This window comes from Macaca nemestrina, chromosome 5, assembly GCF_043159975.1.
Source record: "Macaca nemestrina isolate mMacNem1 chromosome 5, mMacNem.hap1, whole genome shotgun sequence".
NCBI lineage: Eukaryota > Metazoa > Chordata > Mammalia > Primates > Cercopithecidae > Macaca > Macaca nemestrina.
In genome coordinates this window covers 143,723,616-143,742,550 of record NC_092129.1, presented here as the reverse complement: position 1 = coordinate 143,742,550, position 18,935 = coordinate 143,723,616, and the positions used below count along the sequence as shown (strand labels likewise).

General features: G+C 40.8%; 1 protein-coding gene across 3 annotated transcripts in view; it reads left to right on the top strand.

The window, feature by feature from the left end:
- The window catches only part of LOC105474557 (dynein axonemal heavy chain 8), a 316,668-nt gene that overhangs the window by 272,417 nt on the left and 25,316 nt on the right, over positions 1-18,935 (top strand). For all 3 annotated transcript variants that reach the window (XM_011729344.2, XM_011729345.2, XM_011729346.2), the window contains exon 88: positions 2,553-2,713. In XM_011729344.2, coding sequence (XP_011727646.2) covers positions 2,553-2,713 — 161 coding nt within the window. The remainder of the gene's footprint in view (positions 1-2,552; positions 2,714-18,935) is intronic.

Genomic DNA, 18,935 nt, shown 5'->3' with positions numbered 1-18,935 from the left:
CAGTTGATTGGCTGTTCCCAAGTAACAGCAGCTCCTCCTCACCTGAGTTATGTTACTCCCTTCTATCATCTGATTCTGGTTTCTCTGGACTCCATTCTCAGCAATTAGTGCCTGAAGTCAAAAGTTCATCCTACTATTTTCCCATTCATTTGCCCCTGAGTAACTTCTGTGGGCTCATTCCCTCCCCCTCTCTCAGGACTTCCCTAAGAGTAGCATAGCCTTCAGTGGCTTCAATTCTCTGACTGTTGGACACCCCACTTCCTTATCCTACTGAATCTTCTCTTTGCCCTACATCCTCTCCAACCTCCTGTCTTGTTGCTTTCCCTCATTCATTTCTGTCTAGCTTAGACCTGTTGCAGATGGTCATCAATAACCAGATGTGAGTTTGGGTCTCCGACCCTAAGGGCATGAGCTTACCACACAAACCTGGGAGCAGCAACCCTCTTGAGAAAGGCTGCACAAAAGCCCCACAGCCCCCACACCCTGCCTTCACCTGTTTGATCTCATCCTCAGCCCCAGGCTTGCCTTCTGACCAGCTAGCTACCTGCCTGCACTGCCTCCACTTTACCCCAACCGTGTCATCCAGAGTTGCCCATGGGAGAAGCAGTTCCACTGTACACTCATGCCTGCATATGGCATCCCCTGTCCCTCTGACTTTCAATCTCAGGCTTTTCTTTGAACCTTGTTTTCTCTGTTATCAGCATCTTACAGAGTCTCTCTGCTAAAACCAATTGCAGAACTGTATTGGGTGTTTGTGGGGGATGACTGCTCACCTAGTAGCTCCGTGTAGATTTCTTATTTCATATTTTGACTTTGCCCCAAAATAGCCTCCAAATTTGGTGAAACTCAGCTATTTGTGTGTGTATAAAGTGCTGGGAAAACAGGAAGAAACTTCATTTTGCTCTTACACATACATGTCATCTGGCAACACAGAATTTGGTGTGGTCATTTGTTATCTGTGTGCTGAGGATCCATGGCCTTTGCCCCCTTAGGGTGTCTTCCTGCAATTTAAGTCATCTGCATTGTGAAAAATCTAATATTTCTAAGTAATGACCATGCTCATAACACTGTTCTCTTTAATAACTTTCAACTACTCTCCATTTCTTAAATTAATCACCAGTCCTCACCCTGACATCAACAGTCATCCATGGTAGACCTCACCTCACCCTTCCTGTCCTATCTCTTATGACTACATTGTGTTCACCCTATATTCCATTATTCCCTTAACCTGCTTCTCATTTTTGCATCAGTTGTTCTATACCTTTGCTTATGTGACCTCCCCATTCCAAGTTCTCCTGTCAAAATCCTCTCCTTCAAGGCTTATCTCCAAAAATCACCTCCTTGAGAATACCTCAGCTGACATTCACCTGGATGTTCTTGTTCCTGCTTTAAACCTCCTTAGTACTTTGCTTATTTTTATTTCCTTCTGACTCTTGCCTTAGTGCACTTTGTATTGTGGTTATTAAGTAATTGGCTCATCCCTCCACTGGGTCACAAGCTCCTTGAAAGAAAGGACTGTGTGTCTCTTCTCTTTCATTGTGTTCTGGTTCTAAACTCAGCCTGCTCATGCATAGGAGTTGAATAGGATAAAACAGAGAGAGAATCAGTACACAGGGTATTTCAGAGCAATCACTGGATCTAAAAAGAGCTGGAGGAAGGAGATGGAGGGAAGGTACTAGAGAACCTGTGACCAACCAGAGTAAGGCACCGTCCCTCTTTCCTGTCAAGTGCTCTGAGTAATTCAGATGTCGTGCCTGCATTTCCACTCTTCCTGTCTTCCCATTATTTCCTTCCCCACTGGGAAAATTGCTCTGGGAGACGTAAGTCATTGCCTCACATCTGGTTCATAGGCATTTAGCATCATTTTTTTTTTCCTTTCTGAGAATAAGTCTATTCACACTAACCATATATTTGTTCTCTCACTGTTTTGTTAAAGATAATTCATATGGAATAAGAAAGGGTTGTCTTAAGGCAAACAGCAAGGCAGTTGAATACATTTACTTCTTGTGTACAGGGACATAATTAGCAAATGAAGCTCTTCAGCGCAAGGTGGGAGGGGAGAGTTTGCATGGAGCCTTCCTGGCCGTGTGCTGGGGCTCAGTGCTGTGTGAGTGAAACTGCGCATAAGGACATCCTCCTGGTATGAGCCCCACTTTGGGGAGAAGTGGGGTGATGAAAATGCCCAGATACTCTCTTGCGTGTGGGGGTATGGCCTCACAGACTTTGCAGTATGTTCCTACTGCTAAAGTGGAATTGAGAGTTGTCAAATGACTCAATTAGAGAATGGGTTTATAGAGTTGCTCTCTGGTCCTTACTCTTAGTGAATATCCTCTTTGGTGTTAAACGGAGGCCAGGTCAAATTGTGTTCTGGCCTCTCTCTTTTCTCCATATATGTGCTAATTATTCTATCAGTAGTATTGTTAAGACACTCTCAAAATCAGTATTAAAAACTCTATTAAAATGGAAATAAGGTGGCCCCTCTCTCCTTTCTTGTAGCAGTTTTCATTTAGATGCTCATCAATTTTATTTCTTTTGTTTTCTCTCACATACAGGTCTGGTTCAGTGAGAAGATGTTTGAACCGTCATTCTGCTTTTATACTGGATATAAAATCCCTGTGTGCAAAACCTTAGACCAGTATTTTGAATACATCCAGTCACTGCCATCCTTAGATAACCCTGAAGTCTTTGGGCTTCACCCTAATGCTGATATCACGTAAGTCGCTGGCATTTTTTAATTTGAAGGGGTCATTTGTAACTCAGCCTGGCAAAGACGGTGCATTTCATTTTCTCTCCTAATCTCTCTCCTTTCCCCCTTTTTTAATTTTACTTTGAAAAATAGTGTCGCTTCCTGTCTCCCAATTACAACTTTGTCATATCTTGGCCTGCCCTCCTCTCACTAAATCCTGATGCTCCAGTGTTTATGACAATGTTAAGTTCTAATTTATGCATTGATTATTTCTCATCTGTCATGTCATAAAACCAGTTGGTGTTAGTGGTAGCGGTGTTCTCCACCGACAGGAGAGTGGTCTGCCAGCTCCTCATCTCTTTCTTCAAAAATTCATTAAGAATATAATGCTCATAAATAGAATCTAAAAAGCCAGGCGAGAACAGATGGGAGGGTGAAGAATCATATTTCTGCCTGGTCCTCTCTCTCAGGGCCCCCCACCCCTAACTTGCTCATCTGCATCCTTTTGTCATGCTCTGCCTGTGGTGGGTGCAGTGCAGTGAGCACTTGAGCACCCGACACAGATGCACAGCCCCAGAAGGAAAGAATGGAGGGGCTTAGCTCTGCATGAGGTCCCTGCTCCACTCATTAACTAGGGAAGAAATGCTCCCCAGTCCCAAGCTCCTTGGGATGAGGTGTCATCCCTTCTGTCTTTAGAGTTCCCTACTAAACACAAGCAGCAGAACCGGAATCCTTTGGAATGGACCGCATGCCCTCTGCGGCCCCCTGATGAAAAGCCACAAGGTTTACATTCAGGAAAATGGTTTCAGGAATGGGAGAAACCAGGACTCCTCTGACAGATTCTAAGCTGAGAATGCCCTAAGAGTGGGGCATTCCTCTCTCCTAGTCCCTGGCATACTGTTGTGATTTTAATAATTCTCTGGGTTTGGACATGGACATTTCCCTGGCCTTGCTAGATGTCCCAGGAGTCCCAGTTTGCTGCCAATTTCCTTGTCTTCCCACCTCTGACTCCGCCTCCTAGCTCCCTGTATGAGGATGCACTTTTGGCCTCTTTACACCCGCATTGATTCCACCTTCTCCATATCCTCTCATCTCGCCCAGGCTGCTTTTCATCTTCAAAGATGGGGACATGATTGAAAATACCTACAAATGCCAATGCTCCGTTCCACCCCCATAATGGAACCACAAAGACTCGCTGGTGACAGCTCTTGCTGTTATTTAAGGAGGCTTTCATAAGTTATTTGGGGATGGGAAAGAAGTGAAGAAATAAAAAGGATTCCTCAGGGATCGGGTTGACAATCAACTCTTACATTTTATGAAAGAGGGAGCATAGGAAAGTTGTTTTGCTTTAGCTGAGACTTTAAAAATGTGAGTCAGACCATGTCAACCCTCCGCTCAGAATCCTCCCAAGGTTCCCGTGACACTCTGTGTCAAGGTCAAAGACCGACAGTGACCTATATACAGATGACCTACAAAGCCACATAGTGCCACTGCCCTCTACCTCCCCACCCTGGCCCTTTCAGTCCTCTCCCACCTTTGTGCCCACTCAGCTCCTGTTACTCAGGCCAGACAGCTTCCTGTTACTCAGACAGGCCAGACAGCACCTGCCACAGGACACTTGCACTTCCAGGAACCTCCCTGCTCTTAGATATCACAGTGGATCACCCTTTTACCTCTTCCGGTCTTTGCTTAGATGTAGCCTTTTCAATGATGCCCACTCTGGCCGTGCTATTTAAAGATTGCAACCCACTCCGCAAGCCCTGCCCAAGACCTTGTCTGCCTGGCCTGCTCTTCTCTATAGTTTGTATCACCCACTGACATACTCTACATTTTTTTTTTTTTTTTGGAAACGGCATTTCACTCTTGTTGCCCAGGCTGGAGTGCAATGGCACAATCTTGGCTCACCACAACCTCTGCCTCCCAGATTCAAGCGATTCTCCTGCCTCAGCCTCCCAAGTAGCTGGGATTACAGGCATGCGCCACCACGCCTGGCTAATTTTTATATATTTTTAGTAGAGACAGGGTTTCTCCATATTGGTCAGGCTGGTCTCGAACTCCCAGCTTCAGGTGAGTCCGCCCATCTCGGCCTCCCAAAGTGTTGGGATTGCAGGCGTGAGCTGCCACACCCGGCCTCATACTCTACACTTTAGTTACTGATTTGTTCTTGTCCAACAACCACCAGGAAACCGTAAGTTCCACTACACCTGAAACTTTTGTGTTTTCACTGCTGCATCCCTTGTGCTATAGCAGTGCCTGGTGCTCAGGAAGTATTTGTTGACTGATCAGTGCTGCTACATTCTTCTAGAGTGTGAAAGATGTGATCAATGAGATTCCATAGAAAGATCCTACAAGTTCACGTGAGTGGGCAGAGAAACCACTGATAAGTCTTAATGCACTTGCCAATTTGTGACTGAAAATGTTCTCATATGAGAGCTCTGAACTTTAATTCCATCCTTGACAAGAGACTGGGGAGTCATGAGAGCGGGTTCCTGGATAATCCACAGGATTCTAACAAGATGAAACCATCTCACCCTCAGCCAGGGTGATGGTGTGCCTAGGCCTTGTTCACCGCAGCCTGTTTCACTCACCAGCTCTCAAGAAAGATGAACCAGGGCTAGAAAAGGTCCAGAGAAGTACAACTCAAATGTAAAAGCGATTGGAGACAAAGACAAACTATTTTTCCCTTGACTTTTTATTTGGGATGATTACAAACTCTTAGAAAAGTTGCCATACAGTAAACATTCATACGTTCCATCGAGATCCAGCAATTGTTAATGTTTTGATCCATTTGCTTTTTCTCCTTCTATATTTGTATCTCTGTATGTTTATATATCTACAGCTATATCTGTATATAATCACATATATTTCTCTGTGTGTCTGTGCTTTTATGCCCTCTCAGTGGATAGAGCTAGGAAGCATGTATTTTTTAAAACATCATGAGTTAATACAAATAACTCTAATTCCAATTGTATACCTGAGGATTGTTCTTTGTCTTCCCCTATCCCACGTTGATATCTCCTTTCTCCCACTGTAAAAACTCTGGTTCCCAGCAACTTCAATATGTGTATTCATTTACTTGCAATTACTTTGCCAGTACCACTACCAGCAACAAACCTTTTCAGTAGAGGTCAAGATTTCTTTGCAGTTCTTTTTGTCCTTAGGGTATATTCCACTAAGTATACAGAGTATTGTGTTCAAAAGTCACTTGGATTAATGATTTTTTTCTGTGTGGTTATGCTATCAATTGATATATAGTTATGTTTATTTGTTTCTGTTTGTATTACATTTAAGGGTTTCCCCCCACATATGCTATTGTTTTGAATATGTAAAATATGAACATGGTTCAAAAGTTACAACTTGACAGTAAGTTGTTCTTAGAGAAGTCTCAGACCCTTTCAACCCATTTCCCTCTTATTTTATGGGTAACCAAACACAGTTTCTGATTTATCTTCCCTGTGTTTCTTTTTGCATGTGCAGGTACATACATACATATTGTTATTACCCTTTCTTTCTTATACAAAGTTGCCATGCTATATCTATTGTATTGTGTCTTACTTTTTTCACTTAACAATGTATCCTGTAAATCACTTCATATCAGGTCATAGATATCTTCCCCATTATTTTTTGACAGCTGCAGGCTACTTCATTGTTTATATGGATCATAGTTTGTTCAACCATTTGCCTATAGATGGGCATTTAGGTTGCTTCCAGTATTTTGCTATCTCAAATAATTCTTCCATTAATAACTTTATGCTTATGGACTCTCATATTATTGGAGATGTATTTTCAGGTTAAATTGTTATGGATGGGATGGCTAGATCAAGATTTAGTAAATATTGTCAAATTCCCTTACATAGGGTTATACTATTTTGTACTTTTACTTGCAGTCTGTGAGAGTGCCCGTTTCTTCAGAATGTCATCAACAGAGCACTGGAGAGGCGTTCGAATCTTCACCAATATGACTGTGAAAAATGTTATCTCAGCATAGTTTTAGTTCACTTCTCTTATTTTGAGTGAAACTGAGAAAATTTTCATATACTTAAGGCTATTTATATATAGTCTGTCTATTCCTTTCCAGTGGAGTTTTTATTCTTTTTATTTAATTTCAGGATTTATTTATATGTTAAGGATAACAACCCTTTGTTTGTGATATGGATTGCAAATAGTTTTCTCAGTTTATTTAGCTTTGCTTGTGATTTTTCCCCCATTGAGCAGGTAGAAGTGTTATTGTTGTTTCATTTTGTTTTTATGCAGTCAAATTTATGACTACACAAATTCTGTTCTTGCTGTTGTTACATCTGGATTTTTAGTAATAGTAAGAAACCCTCATCAGGGTATACAGGAATCATCTACATTTTCTTTTAGTGCTTGTAGGGTTTCATTTTTTACATTTAGTTCTTTTACCCATTAGGAATTTATTGTGGAATAAGTATGGATGAAATTCTTTTTCCAAATAGCAATCCAGTTATCTTATCACCAGTGATTTTTTTTTTTTTCCTTTTTTGAGATGGAGTCATGCTGTGTTGCCCAGGCTAGAGTGCTGTGGCACGATCTCAGCTCACTGCAGCACCTCTCGGATTCAAGTGATTCTCCTGCCTCAGCCTCCTAAGTAGCTGGGATTATAGGCACAGGCCACCAAGCCTGGCAAATTTTTGTATTTTAGTAGAGAATGGGTTTCACCATGTTGACCAGGCTGGTATGGAACTCTTGACCAGAGGTGATCCACCAGCCTCGGCCTCCTGCTTCCTTTAACATAGAATTTCCTTCCATAGGTACTTGGGTCCATTTCTGGACTTCCTATTCTATTTTCCTTTCTATTTTGTAGCACTCTGTTTTAAATTTAGCTAGTTTCCAGTATGTTTTATTGTCTGATAGTTTTATAGTCTCCCCTCATTGCTCTTTTTTTTCTGAGCTTGTCCTAGCTATTGTTGCATGTGTATTTTTCTGTTGTTGTCAGAAATTGGTGTTGAATTTTGTTGAATACCTTTCGACCTTTATGGAAATAATCACATGATTTTCCCCCAAACACCTAAAAAGTTAGTGAATTATATTAATGGATTTCCTAACTCAAACTTTCTACAGATAATCTGAAATTAATACCACTAGGTTCTGATGTATTATTCTTCTCCTAATGTAGTGATAGACTCTATTAATGGTTCCCTGGGGAATTTTGCATTGATATTCACAAGTAAGAGTGGCCTAGAGTTTTTTGTGGCATCTTTATCAGGTTTAATTACTAATCAATATTGTATTTGCTTTGTAAAAATGTGGACGTTTTTCTAAGCTCTGGAACAATTTATGTAGTATTGGATGCTTTAAAGTTTGGTAGAATTCTCCTGTGAAACCATCTGGGCTCAGTGCTAGTTCTTTGATATCTTTCATATTCCTCTGTCACCACTGTAGTCAATTATTTTGTCAGTTGTGTTCTCCTAGGAAATTATTTGTTTCATCTAGGTTTTCATATTTATTTACACAAAGACATGCAAAGTAGTCTTTAATCTGCTCTGATAAGCTAAACTCAGTTCAATGTGGTAAAGAATGAAATCACTTCTCCCTTACCCTATACTGAGTCCAACCCATTCAATAAAATTGTTATAAAGTGTGGACGTAACGCTAGCTCTGTAGACCTTGGTCTAAAATCTGATGACAACTTGAAGCCACTCTGGTGCCTCTCCGAAAGGAATGTACTAGCCTTCTGAATATAATCTATCAAGGCAGCTCTGTTCAACCGCTTCACTATGGTGTTGCCAACACATCCCAGAGAAACCACCGAGAAACAGTGGTTATACTGTTATATGGTGGTTATACTTACTTAATACTAAGAAGGAACTTAGTATTTGACACAGATGAACACCTCACCAGAGCCGGGGCTCCTCTTCAAAGGATTCTCCTGCTGTCCGGCTCAGCAGGTTCTCAGTCCTCAGTGGCAAAATCACACTGTGACAGAGTAACAAAATATGTTGCAAAATGCAAAAGGTTGCAAAGCATGACTTTAATAGCATCACCCTTCAGTGTATGTTCCAGGTAGCAGTGTGATCTAGTATCTCTCTTGCTTCAAAGAGTCTTCCCTTCCCTTCACATGCCTGTAAATCTTTGGCCTATGTTCTACTCACATTTTAACCTCTTTTATAGTCATTTCCACCTTCCTTCCTGAATAGAGCTCATCTATGCCAATGGCCTTTAGAACATCAACATGCCACATATATATTGTCTAGACCTTTCCTCTGTGCTCCATAGTCATTTATACAATTTCCACGTGACACCCACTGGCATGTCTTTCAGGCAGCTTGACCTTAAAAGCCCCAAACTGAATCTCCTCCATCTACTTCTCCTCTGCTCCTCCTCCATCTAAATGGCTCCCCACAGCAGTTAGAATAAAAGACAAGCTCTCTGCCATGTGACAAGGCTCATCTCTCCGCCTCATCTAGAGCACCCATGGTGACTAATCGACACCTTGGGTTGGGTACCCTGTGGGTAAGTCCAGGTGCGTGAGGATGCAGGCCTAGAATAGGGATGATTGGGGGGTGGAGTGAAGCTGCAGGACAGGTCTCAAGAGGGGATTGATAGGACTTAGCGAATGCAGAGCAGTGGCTGAGAACCTTCTTCTGTGGCTGTTATCTGTTTCTTGCTGCACACTGGTGGGTTAGAGAGGGCATGGCAAGCCTTTTGTGTTTTGTCAAGTCTCTCTTCACAGCTCTGTCTAGAGGCCCACATGGTGTCGCTGGCATGCATGCTGTAGGATGCCGTAAGCGAGCTTCTCCCAAAATAGTGTCAGGATCTTGCAACTTGTCACCACACTGCTGAGGTCAAGTAGAAAGTCCTGGACCCGTGCCTAAAATGGGCGATTATATCCACTAGAGCAACTGGCGGACCGGTAAGACCTATGGTCCTCCTCTGATCTCTCTTCATCCTCAACTTCCCATATGGTCTGCCCTAGGGTCTCTCCCACCCACCCTGATCCCTTTTCCCCACTAAATCTTAGCCCATTTCTGGTTCCTGCTTAGGCGGTCAGCTCTGTTCTGCAGCTCCGTGTTTGGTAATTTTTTTGGTCTCTGAGTAAGCCTTGTCCTAGGTTCGATTCTTCTTTCCTCTGGCTCTGAATTATCTCGTGGATGGAATCCTGCCCCTACTCATCCTGGCAAGTGAGCTTGCCTTCTTGGAGGACTTCGCTATGCCCCTTGCTGTTCCCCCACCGGCCACCAGGAAGCAGTAAGCAATAACAGACGAAGCATCCCAGCTGAAACCCACCTCTGGTCTTCACCCAGCTCCAGCAAGATGTAACTCTCCAAGCTCTGAGTGAAATGAAAGAAGGAGTCAAAGATGCCCCTGACATTGCTTGTCTGGGAGCTGGGGTAGTGGAGGAGTTTGGAACAGGAGTATGTTAGAGAAGTTACAGAGTTATGTTGGGGGCATGTTGAGCTGGGAAAGAACATGGGATATATCTGAATGGGGTGAGAAATACGGACTGGAGCCTAGGTGAAAGATTTGAATGCATGTGTGCAGAGATAACAGCTTCAGCCATAAGAGAGGACTCTGTAAGATATGCTGGCTAAGTCTGTGTGAATGTCCCCAACCAGAGGAATCATTAATTTATCTGACCATCCGTGGTGTTCAACAGCATTCTTGCTTATTTTTGTTTGTTTGTTTTTGTTTTGTTTTGTTTTGAGACAGAGTCTCACTCTGTTGCCCAAGCTGGAGTGTAGTGGTGCAATCTTGGCTCACTGCAACCTCCATCTCCCAGGCTCAAGCAATTCTCATGTCTCAGCCTTCCGAATAGCTGGGACTACAGGCATGTGCCACCATGCCCAGCTAATATTTGTATTTTTAGTAGAGACAGGGTTTCACCATGTTGGCCAGGCTGGTCTCGAACTCCTGACCTCAAGTAATCACCCACCTTGGCTTCCCAAAGTGCTGGGATTATAAGCATGAGCCACAGTGCCCGGCCATCACTTGATGATAGACTATAATTGGGCCTTGATGGAGAACTTGATGCCTCCTGTTGATTGGAATCTTCACGCTGAAGTTAGCATCCATAAATTTGAGAGAAGAGGGAGATTTGGGCAGGGCGAATCACAAGTCTCTCTCCTCAGTCATTGCGTAAGAATGCAGAATCTCTGAAGTGGAGGGGGAAATCAAGGTGAATAAATGCTTTAAAATAAGTACAATCTCTCTCAAGAGTTTAGATAGCATAGTGATAGGAACCATGAAAATACACAGTTTATTCACATTTTATTATGTAGATTTATAAGATACTAAAGACTCTGCAAATTCAACTCTCTCAATGTCAAAAATGGTTGCTTATTTTCACTCTTTTTCTCATCAGTGGTTGTGTATGTTTCTTTACCTTCTGAAATTTATCAAATGTCTTATTACAACCTTTATATTCATTTCAATGCAATACAAACTGAAATGTATTCCTTTGAGTATTCGAGGACACTTCTGAGATTTAGATTTTTAAAAAAATTTATGCTCATTGATATTTCATGTGCAAAGATATATGTAAATCTAGACTGATTTGGATATTATGGCACACTAATATCTCATTAGGTAGTTATTTCATAGACAGCTCTGTTTTTCAGTTGTTTTGCATTTATATTATCCATGACCCTGACTTCCCAGAACCACCAAGCTACAAGGGCAATCTGAGCTTCCTCCCATATTTACTCCAAAAAGAAATTTTCTTCAAGAAATAACTTAGAACCAACCCTCAAGGAATATTATAGTTCTTGTTCTTCATCTCAGAGCATTTATGAGGACTGTTCTCCTGAAAGCCCTTGGGCTTTTGTGGCATATAGAGAGATTTGCAATTCTCCGTTATAGCTAGCTAACTAGGCTTCTGCCTTTCATATCTTTGCAAACATAAAATCACATTGTGGAAAAAGAAATGTGAGTTGTTCAGCCCTGGAATACCAGGGAATGACATTCTGTGCATAATAAAATGTGTGTTGGGGAGAGCTTGGCTAGCTCTTATTCACAGTGGATCAACTTTTCAAGGCTTCTTCCCCACATCTATGTTTTCAGGCCTGGGTTCAGATCATCTCATAAAAAATTAAATCACTCACCATGAAAATGACTTTTTAGGTGGGATCTAGCAGCAGCAGCATCATCTCCATCAGCCTCTCCTTGGAGCACCAGTGAACTTGGCCAGAGTTAGCAGAGAGCAAAATGGTCATCTTTGCAATGGTGTGCGCTGTTGGGACCTAGCCTCTGGTGCTGAGCACGCTTCCACGGAGGGCTCAAGTTGAAGGTGACTGAGAGAGCACCTGAGGATTTCGATATGGGGGCTTTCTGGTTTTTTTTTTTGTTTTTTTGTTTTTTGTTTTTTTGTAGCTAGAACAGGTAGGAAGAATGAACTCTGCTTTTCTTAGCATGAATGGAAATTTACTGTGGTTTTCTTGTCTTTAATCATTAAAGATCTACATTGATAAAATAATAGAAGAAGAATAGCTTTACTTCACTCTCAAATTATATCTTTCTGATTCTCCTGTGTTTTGAGGAATATGTATATATGGCACAAAAGGCATTTGCAATCTATTCCTGAATTTTGAAGTAGGGCATGATCATAGTTTTTAAAAGTCATATAAAGTATAAGAAAAATACAAATAACTCTGAGAGGGGGAATCCTATGAAAACAAATAAACTTATCAATTGTCAAGGACTCAAGGAGAGATAGATAGATATTTCTAATATCTATAGATGTATTTATTATTATATTATCTTGTCATATTATATAATAGATACATAATAATCAGAAATGAATGTTCCTAATTCATTATTAGAAATGAATACAAAAGTTGTAATAAAGCATTTATACACAAACACACACACACAAACACACATACACACATTGAAAGGTGCCAGGAAATCAAAAAACAGTAATAACAATATACTATGTTTTTACCATAAGAAAGAATAAGTACATTTTCATGCCCTTTAAATATTGAAGTATTGCTGTCCTTTATATTTGAGGTTTAATAAAATGCAAGCCAATTGGCCTCAATTCAACAAAAAAAACATTTATTGAGAACTTACTGTCTGGCTAACCCCAGGGCACAAAGATGAGTAAGATGCAGTCCGTGCTCTTGGAGCACATTATCTATTGGGGAAGATGATGAATGGCAAATGCTGATGAGGTACAATGTGGTAAACTCTAAAATCAGGGTATGTGTACATTGCTATGATGACACAGCTGAAGGAGCAATCAATTCCAACTTAGGGATCAAAGAAAGCTAGTGAGAGAGGCTCTATTTAAGTTGTGCCTTAAAGCAGGGGTCCACAACCCCTGGGCCACAGACCAGTACCAGTCCGTGGCCTGTCAGAAACTGGGTCACACAGTAGGAGGTGAGCGACAGGTGAGTGAGCACTACCGCCTGAGCTCCACTTCCTCTCTGATAAGTGGTGGCATTAGATTCTTATAGGAGCGAGAACCCTACTGTGAACTGCGCATGCCAGGGATCTAGGTTGTGCACTCCTTATGAGAATCTAATGCCTGATGATCTGTCACTCTCTCCCATCACCCCCAGATGGGACCGTCTAGTTGCAGGAAAACAAGCTTAGGGATCCCACAGATTTTACATGATGGTGAGTTGTATAATTACTTCATTATATATTACAATGTAATAATAATGGAAATAAAGTGCCCAATAAAGGTAATGTGCTTGAATCATCCCCAAACCTTCCGCCCCCTCCCCTCCAGTCCGTGGAAAAATGTCTTCCACAAAACCAGTCCCTGGTGCCAGAAAGGTTGGGGATCGCTGTCTTAAAGGATGTGCAGGAGTTTCTCAGATTGGAGCTGAGGTGGGAAGGAAGTGACTGCAGGACTGGGGCCAAGGACAAAGTGCAAAGAAGAGGAACATAATGAGCAGTAAGGACCAAGACTCAGACTGGGATGCACACACCAAGGAACAGTCCAAGGAAGGGAATGCAAACGTGAACGTGTGTGGGTGTTCTGGGAACCAGGTCCAGTACACCTGAAGCATGAGGAAGAGGGGTGCTTAAAGAGCAGAGTGGCCAATGCAGTGTGGCTTTTGAAGGTTTTGCCAGAAGAGTTTGGGGCAATATTTTAAATTGGAATACAGTTATTTAATCATTTATTTAAATGTACTTAACCTACTCTACCTTCTACATGGCCATTTCTGCTTGCATGAGGTGATGGGAATTAGCATTTTGTATACAGAGATTTAAGCCTTTTCCTGCCATCAAGTAATTCAGGCTGAAGTTGGAATGAAGATAAACAAGCATGTCATCATGTACAGAATGAGAAGTACAAAAAGAAAAGCAAGCACTGAGAGCTGTGCACACACATAGGGAGAAAGTCTAGGGAAGGCTGTCTAGAGGTGAAGACATCTAAGCTGAGCTTGATATTAATAGCTAGTTAGGAATGAGCTATAATCGATGAAGAAATGAGGGCAGAGCATTCCAGGCAGTGGAGTTAGCTTGGGAACAATCAAAGAATATGAGGGGAGTCATGGAATGCTTGATGAGCTTCAGGTAACTCACAGCACAGCGTAGAGTGTGGGAAGAAAGAAGCAAGAGCAGAAGCTGGAGATAGAAAAAGACTTAGTGATGAAAAAGGTTTGTATGCCACGTGAAGGACTTCAGATTTCATCCTGAAGGTTATGGGGAGTCTTTGAATAAATGTAATAATCACTTTTGAAATGTCAAAACTTACCTTGGAACAGTGGATGGAGGCAGGAGGATGTGTTAGGAGGTGATGGCAGTGCCACCCATGGAGGATGATCAGAAAGTTAGGGGCAGAACTGAAGGCAGTGGGGATGACAGTGGGTCATGGGGAGGGGATGCTGGAAATGATTTGGAACTAGGTCTTGGAAACTAAGAAGGTCTGGGGAGTCACAGCAAGGAGGAAGCCATCTCTGAGGGTTCTCAGTTGGGCAGCTGGGCAGACACTGATGTCACTAAAGTAGATGGGGCAAGGAACAGTCCAGGAGGAGGATAAGGGAGAACTAAAATAATAAGGTTTTGGATTTGTTTGATACAGGAACCAAAGAGCTCTGGGGCTCCAGGGAAATGTGAATGCACAGAGTTCATGATAAAGTCAGAGGTTTAATGTTACCCAGGTTTACCCGGTATTTCATGGCTCTCTGAGATGTCAGCCATGGTGACACCTCTGTCTTCCCTAACATAGCACTTCATCCACATATTCTATCTGTAGTGTACCTAATGCTAGAGAGAGCTCATGGAGTAATATGAATCACATACAAATTTAAATTTCTGAAAAGGTATGTAATAGCATGGGGAACCTTGACTGTTGTTAACATCATTTTGTTGCCTCATCAGCTATTTTCATCGAACTTTCCTCTCAGACTTATTTGTATTTTTTTATTATTATACGTTAAGTTCTAGGGTACATGTGCACAACGTGCAGGTTTGTTACATATATATTTTTCTTATACAGTACTTTATATGACTTTTTAAAACTAGGATTGTGTCATATTTCAAAATGTAGCAATGGGTTTCAAATGCCTTTTGTGTTATTTTACTAGAATATTGTGTTCTCTGTTCATGTATTCAACTGCATGCATGTTTCAGCTTTTAAGATAAGTGTCTTTTGGGATATTCCAAATCCCCAACATCTGAATAGAGGTTGCTTACAGAAATAGTAAAAGAATTTTAAGTTATATCTAAAGTATACTCTATAGTCCATTTTTGTTCATTAAAAATTAGCTTTTACTTCATTGATCCTTACTGGGAAAGTCATGTATTTAAAGGTAATATGGAGCTAATATCCCAATTCTGGATGGAGTTACAAACACTTGCTAGATCTGATACTAGGACCCTCATATCACTGTATCTGACTGAAAGTTCTGTATGTGAAGCATGACATCTTATGCATTTATCATGGCATGACTTTTGGAAAGGATGCAGGTAGTTCGGGTATACATGTTTGGGTCCAGATGTGGTATTCTAACTGCTAATCAAATAAAAATGCTGAAGACAGAGCATCTCCTCCATTCTTCAGCTTTGTTCCTAAATGATCCAAAGGCTGCTCTATAGGATTTCCTCTACTCCCCCCAAACGCAGCTTTTTCATAAGCAAAGAAGCCTGGATAACTTTCCCAGCAGACTCTTAGGTTTCTGCCAATTCATGTGGCAAGTTCCGCAAACAGCTGTGGAAGTCACCCCAGGGAAGGAGGAGAGAGAATGCTGGAATTCTCTTTCCGTATGCCGCAGAGGAAAGGCAGAGGGCCACTTTCTGGCGGGGCATAAAGAGTAAGGGTTTGTAAGCTGCATCTCAGGGAACCTGAAACATTTGTCCCTGATTTATCTCTGTTAACTTCTTGACAACTGTGATGGGCTTTGCCTTATGGGGGTTTATTTTTCTCTGTTTTTCAAACTGAAAATGATTTTTAATATTCTTTATTCTTAAAGTCCTCCATTCTTATTGAGGAGCATAAACAATACAGAAAAAGAAAGAGCAAAAAGAAACTAATAATTACAGAAAAAGCTAATCATGCAAAAATCCTACTGCAAAAATACCCGTCTAGATTTGTTTCTGTGCCTATAAACACAATATTAACAACAAAATTAGATCATACCATAACTGGGTTTGGTGCCATGTTATTTTATGCTATAATCCCCCAATGACACCTCGCATGATCAATGAATATACAGCTACATCACCATTTTCATTGGCTATATAGATTTTTATAAAGCTTTACTAGGATTTGTTATTACAAATACTGTTATAAAGTCATATACATTCATCTTTGTACACTTGTCTGATTATTACTTCTAAAACAGCTTTATTAAATGTTGAATAAATACAAAAGAATATGTATACTGTATATAAAATGTAAAGGACAAATATACAATGTTGCTTTTTTACACCACTCTTTCTATGTTTTGCTTTTCTTCTTCTTCCTTTTTGGCCTTCTGCTAAATAAGAATTTTCCATTTCATTTCTTTCCTCTTCTGCTAGTTTGGAAATTATGTACTCTGTTTCTGTTCTTTTACTAGTTACCCTAGAAAATTTAACGTCAGTTCTTATTTAGGTCTAAAATTCATATATTTATGCTGGGCGTGGTGGCATGTACCTGTAGTCCCAGCTCCTTGGGAAGCTAAAGTAGGAGAATTGCTTGAGCCCAAGAGTGTAAGTCCAGCCTGGGCAACAGAGCGAGAACCCATCTCTTTAAAATAAATAAATAATAAATAAAATGAATACGTTTACTTTCCTTTCTCTTAGATAACTTTAGCTATAGCCACTCTCCTGACATTTCAGTATTTTAATTTTATCTTTTATAATCCCATAGTTAGACATATGATTATTGTTTTATACTATAATGCTTATTTAGACTTACCTATGCATTGGCCCATTCTTTTCAATACTTCAAACCTTCCAACAGAATAACTTTCCTCCTTTCTAAAGTATACCCTTTAGAATTTCCCCCATGAGGGGGACATTCTTTTATGGGTGATAAACTCTTCTATTCTTGTAAGAAAATGCCTTATTTTGCCCTCCTTTTTTGAAAAACAGCTTTTATGAGATGTAATCTGCCTATCTTAAATTATCTCATTTTAAGTGGACAATAAATGATTTCTAGTAAGTTTACCACTGCAATATAATGTTATACGATTTCCATCACTCTAAAAAGAAATGTTGGGCCCATTTGTGCCCAATTGTCATCCCCAACCTCAGGCAACTGCTAATCTACTTTCTGTCTCTGTAAATTTGCCTTTTCTGGACATTTTGCATAAGTAGAATTATACGTTATGTGATCCTTTACATCTGGATTCTTTAACTTAACATAATGTTTTTGAAGTTCATCCATGTTGTAGCATATATTAATACTTCCTTGGTTTTTATTGCCAAATAGTATTCCAGTACCACATTTTGTTTACGCATTTACCAGTTGATGAATAGTTCGCTATGTTCTACTTTGGGGCTATTAAGAATACTACTATGAACATTCACGTGCAAATCTGTGTGTGGACATGTCTTTTAATCTCTCTTGTGTAGATAACTAGGAATGTCATGTAGTTATTGGGTCATTGGGTCATAATCTACTCTTAACATCTTAAGAAACTGCCAAACTGCTTTCCAAAGTGACTGCACCAGGCCGGGAGCGGCAGCTCATGCCTGTAATCCCAGCACTTTGGGAGGCCGAGGTGGGCAAATTGCCTGAGCTCAGGAGTTCAAGACCAGCCTTGCCAAACCCCCTCTCTACTAAAGTACAAAAGGTTAACTGGGTGTGGTAGTGCATGCCTATGGTCTCTGCTACTCAGGAGGCTGAGGCACGAGAATTGCTTGAACCCAGGAGATGGAGGTTGCAGTGAGCACCACTGCACTCCAGCCTGGGTGACAGAGTAAAACTCTGTCTCAAAAACAAAACAAAAGAAAGTCACTGCATGATTTTACGATCCCCTCTAGCAATTATGAAGATTCAAGTTTCTCCACATCCTTGCCAATATTTGTTATTATGTATCCTGTGATCATAACCATCCTTTGTAAGTGTGAAGTGGTATTACATTGTCCTTTTAATTTGCTTTTTCCTAATAAATAATGAAACTGAACATCTTTTCATGTGCTTATTGACCATCCATATTTCTTCTTCGATGAAATGTTTATTCAAATATTTTTTCTTGCCTTCATTCTTGAAAGAGAGTTTTGTTTGGCGCACAATTTTAGGTGTATAGTTAGTTTATCCTAACACATGCGAGACACTATTCCGTTTTCTTCTGGATTTCATTGCTGTTGTTGAGGAATTGACTGCCAGTGTAATTGTTATTTCTTTCTAGATAATCTGCTCTTTCTCTCTGGCTGCTTTTAAGATGTTCGTTTTGTTTTTGGTATTCTACGGTTTTACTGTGATATATCTACATGTAGAATCCAAGGGTGAGAGGGATTTGGCTTGCCATTACTGGCTTTGGAGATATAGAAAGTGGGCCACAAGCCAGGACGTGCAAGTGGCCTCTAGTAGCTGAGAAGGACCTTCAGCTGACAGCCAGCAAGAAATTGGGTACCTCAGTCCTGCAACCTCAAGGAAGTTAATTCTGCCAACAACCCAAATAAGCAAGGAAATGGATCCCCTCCTATCTCCTATGGAAAGGAACCCAGCCTTGCTGATGTGTTGATTTTAGTTCAGTGAGGCCTGTGTCATATTTAGCACCTACAGAACTGTAAAATAATAAATTTGTCTTGTTTTAAGCTGCTGACTTTGTGGCAATTTGTTACAGCAGCAATAAATAGTATAGGTTTTAAGTTTTAGTTATGTTTTATTTGTAGAAGTTCT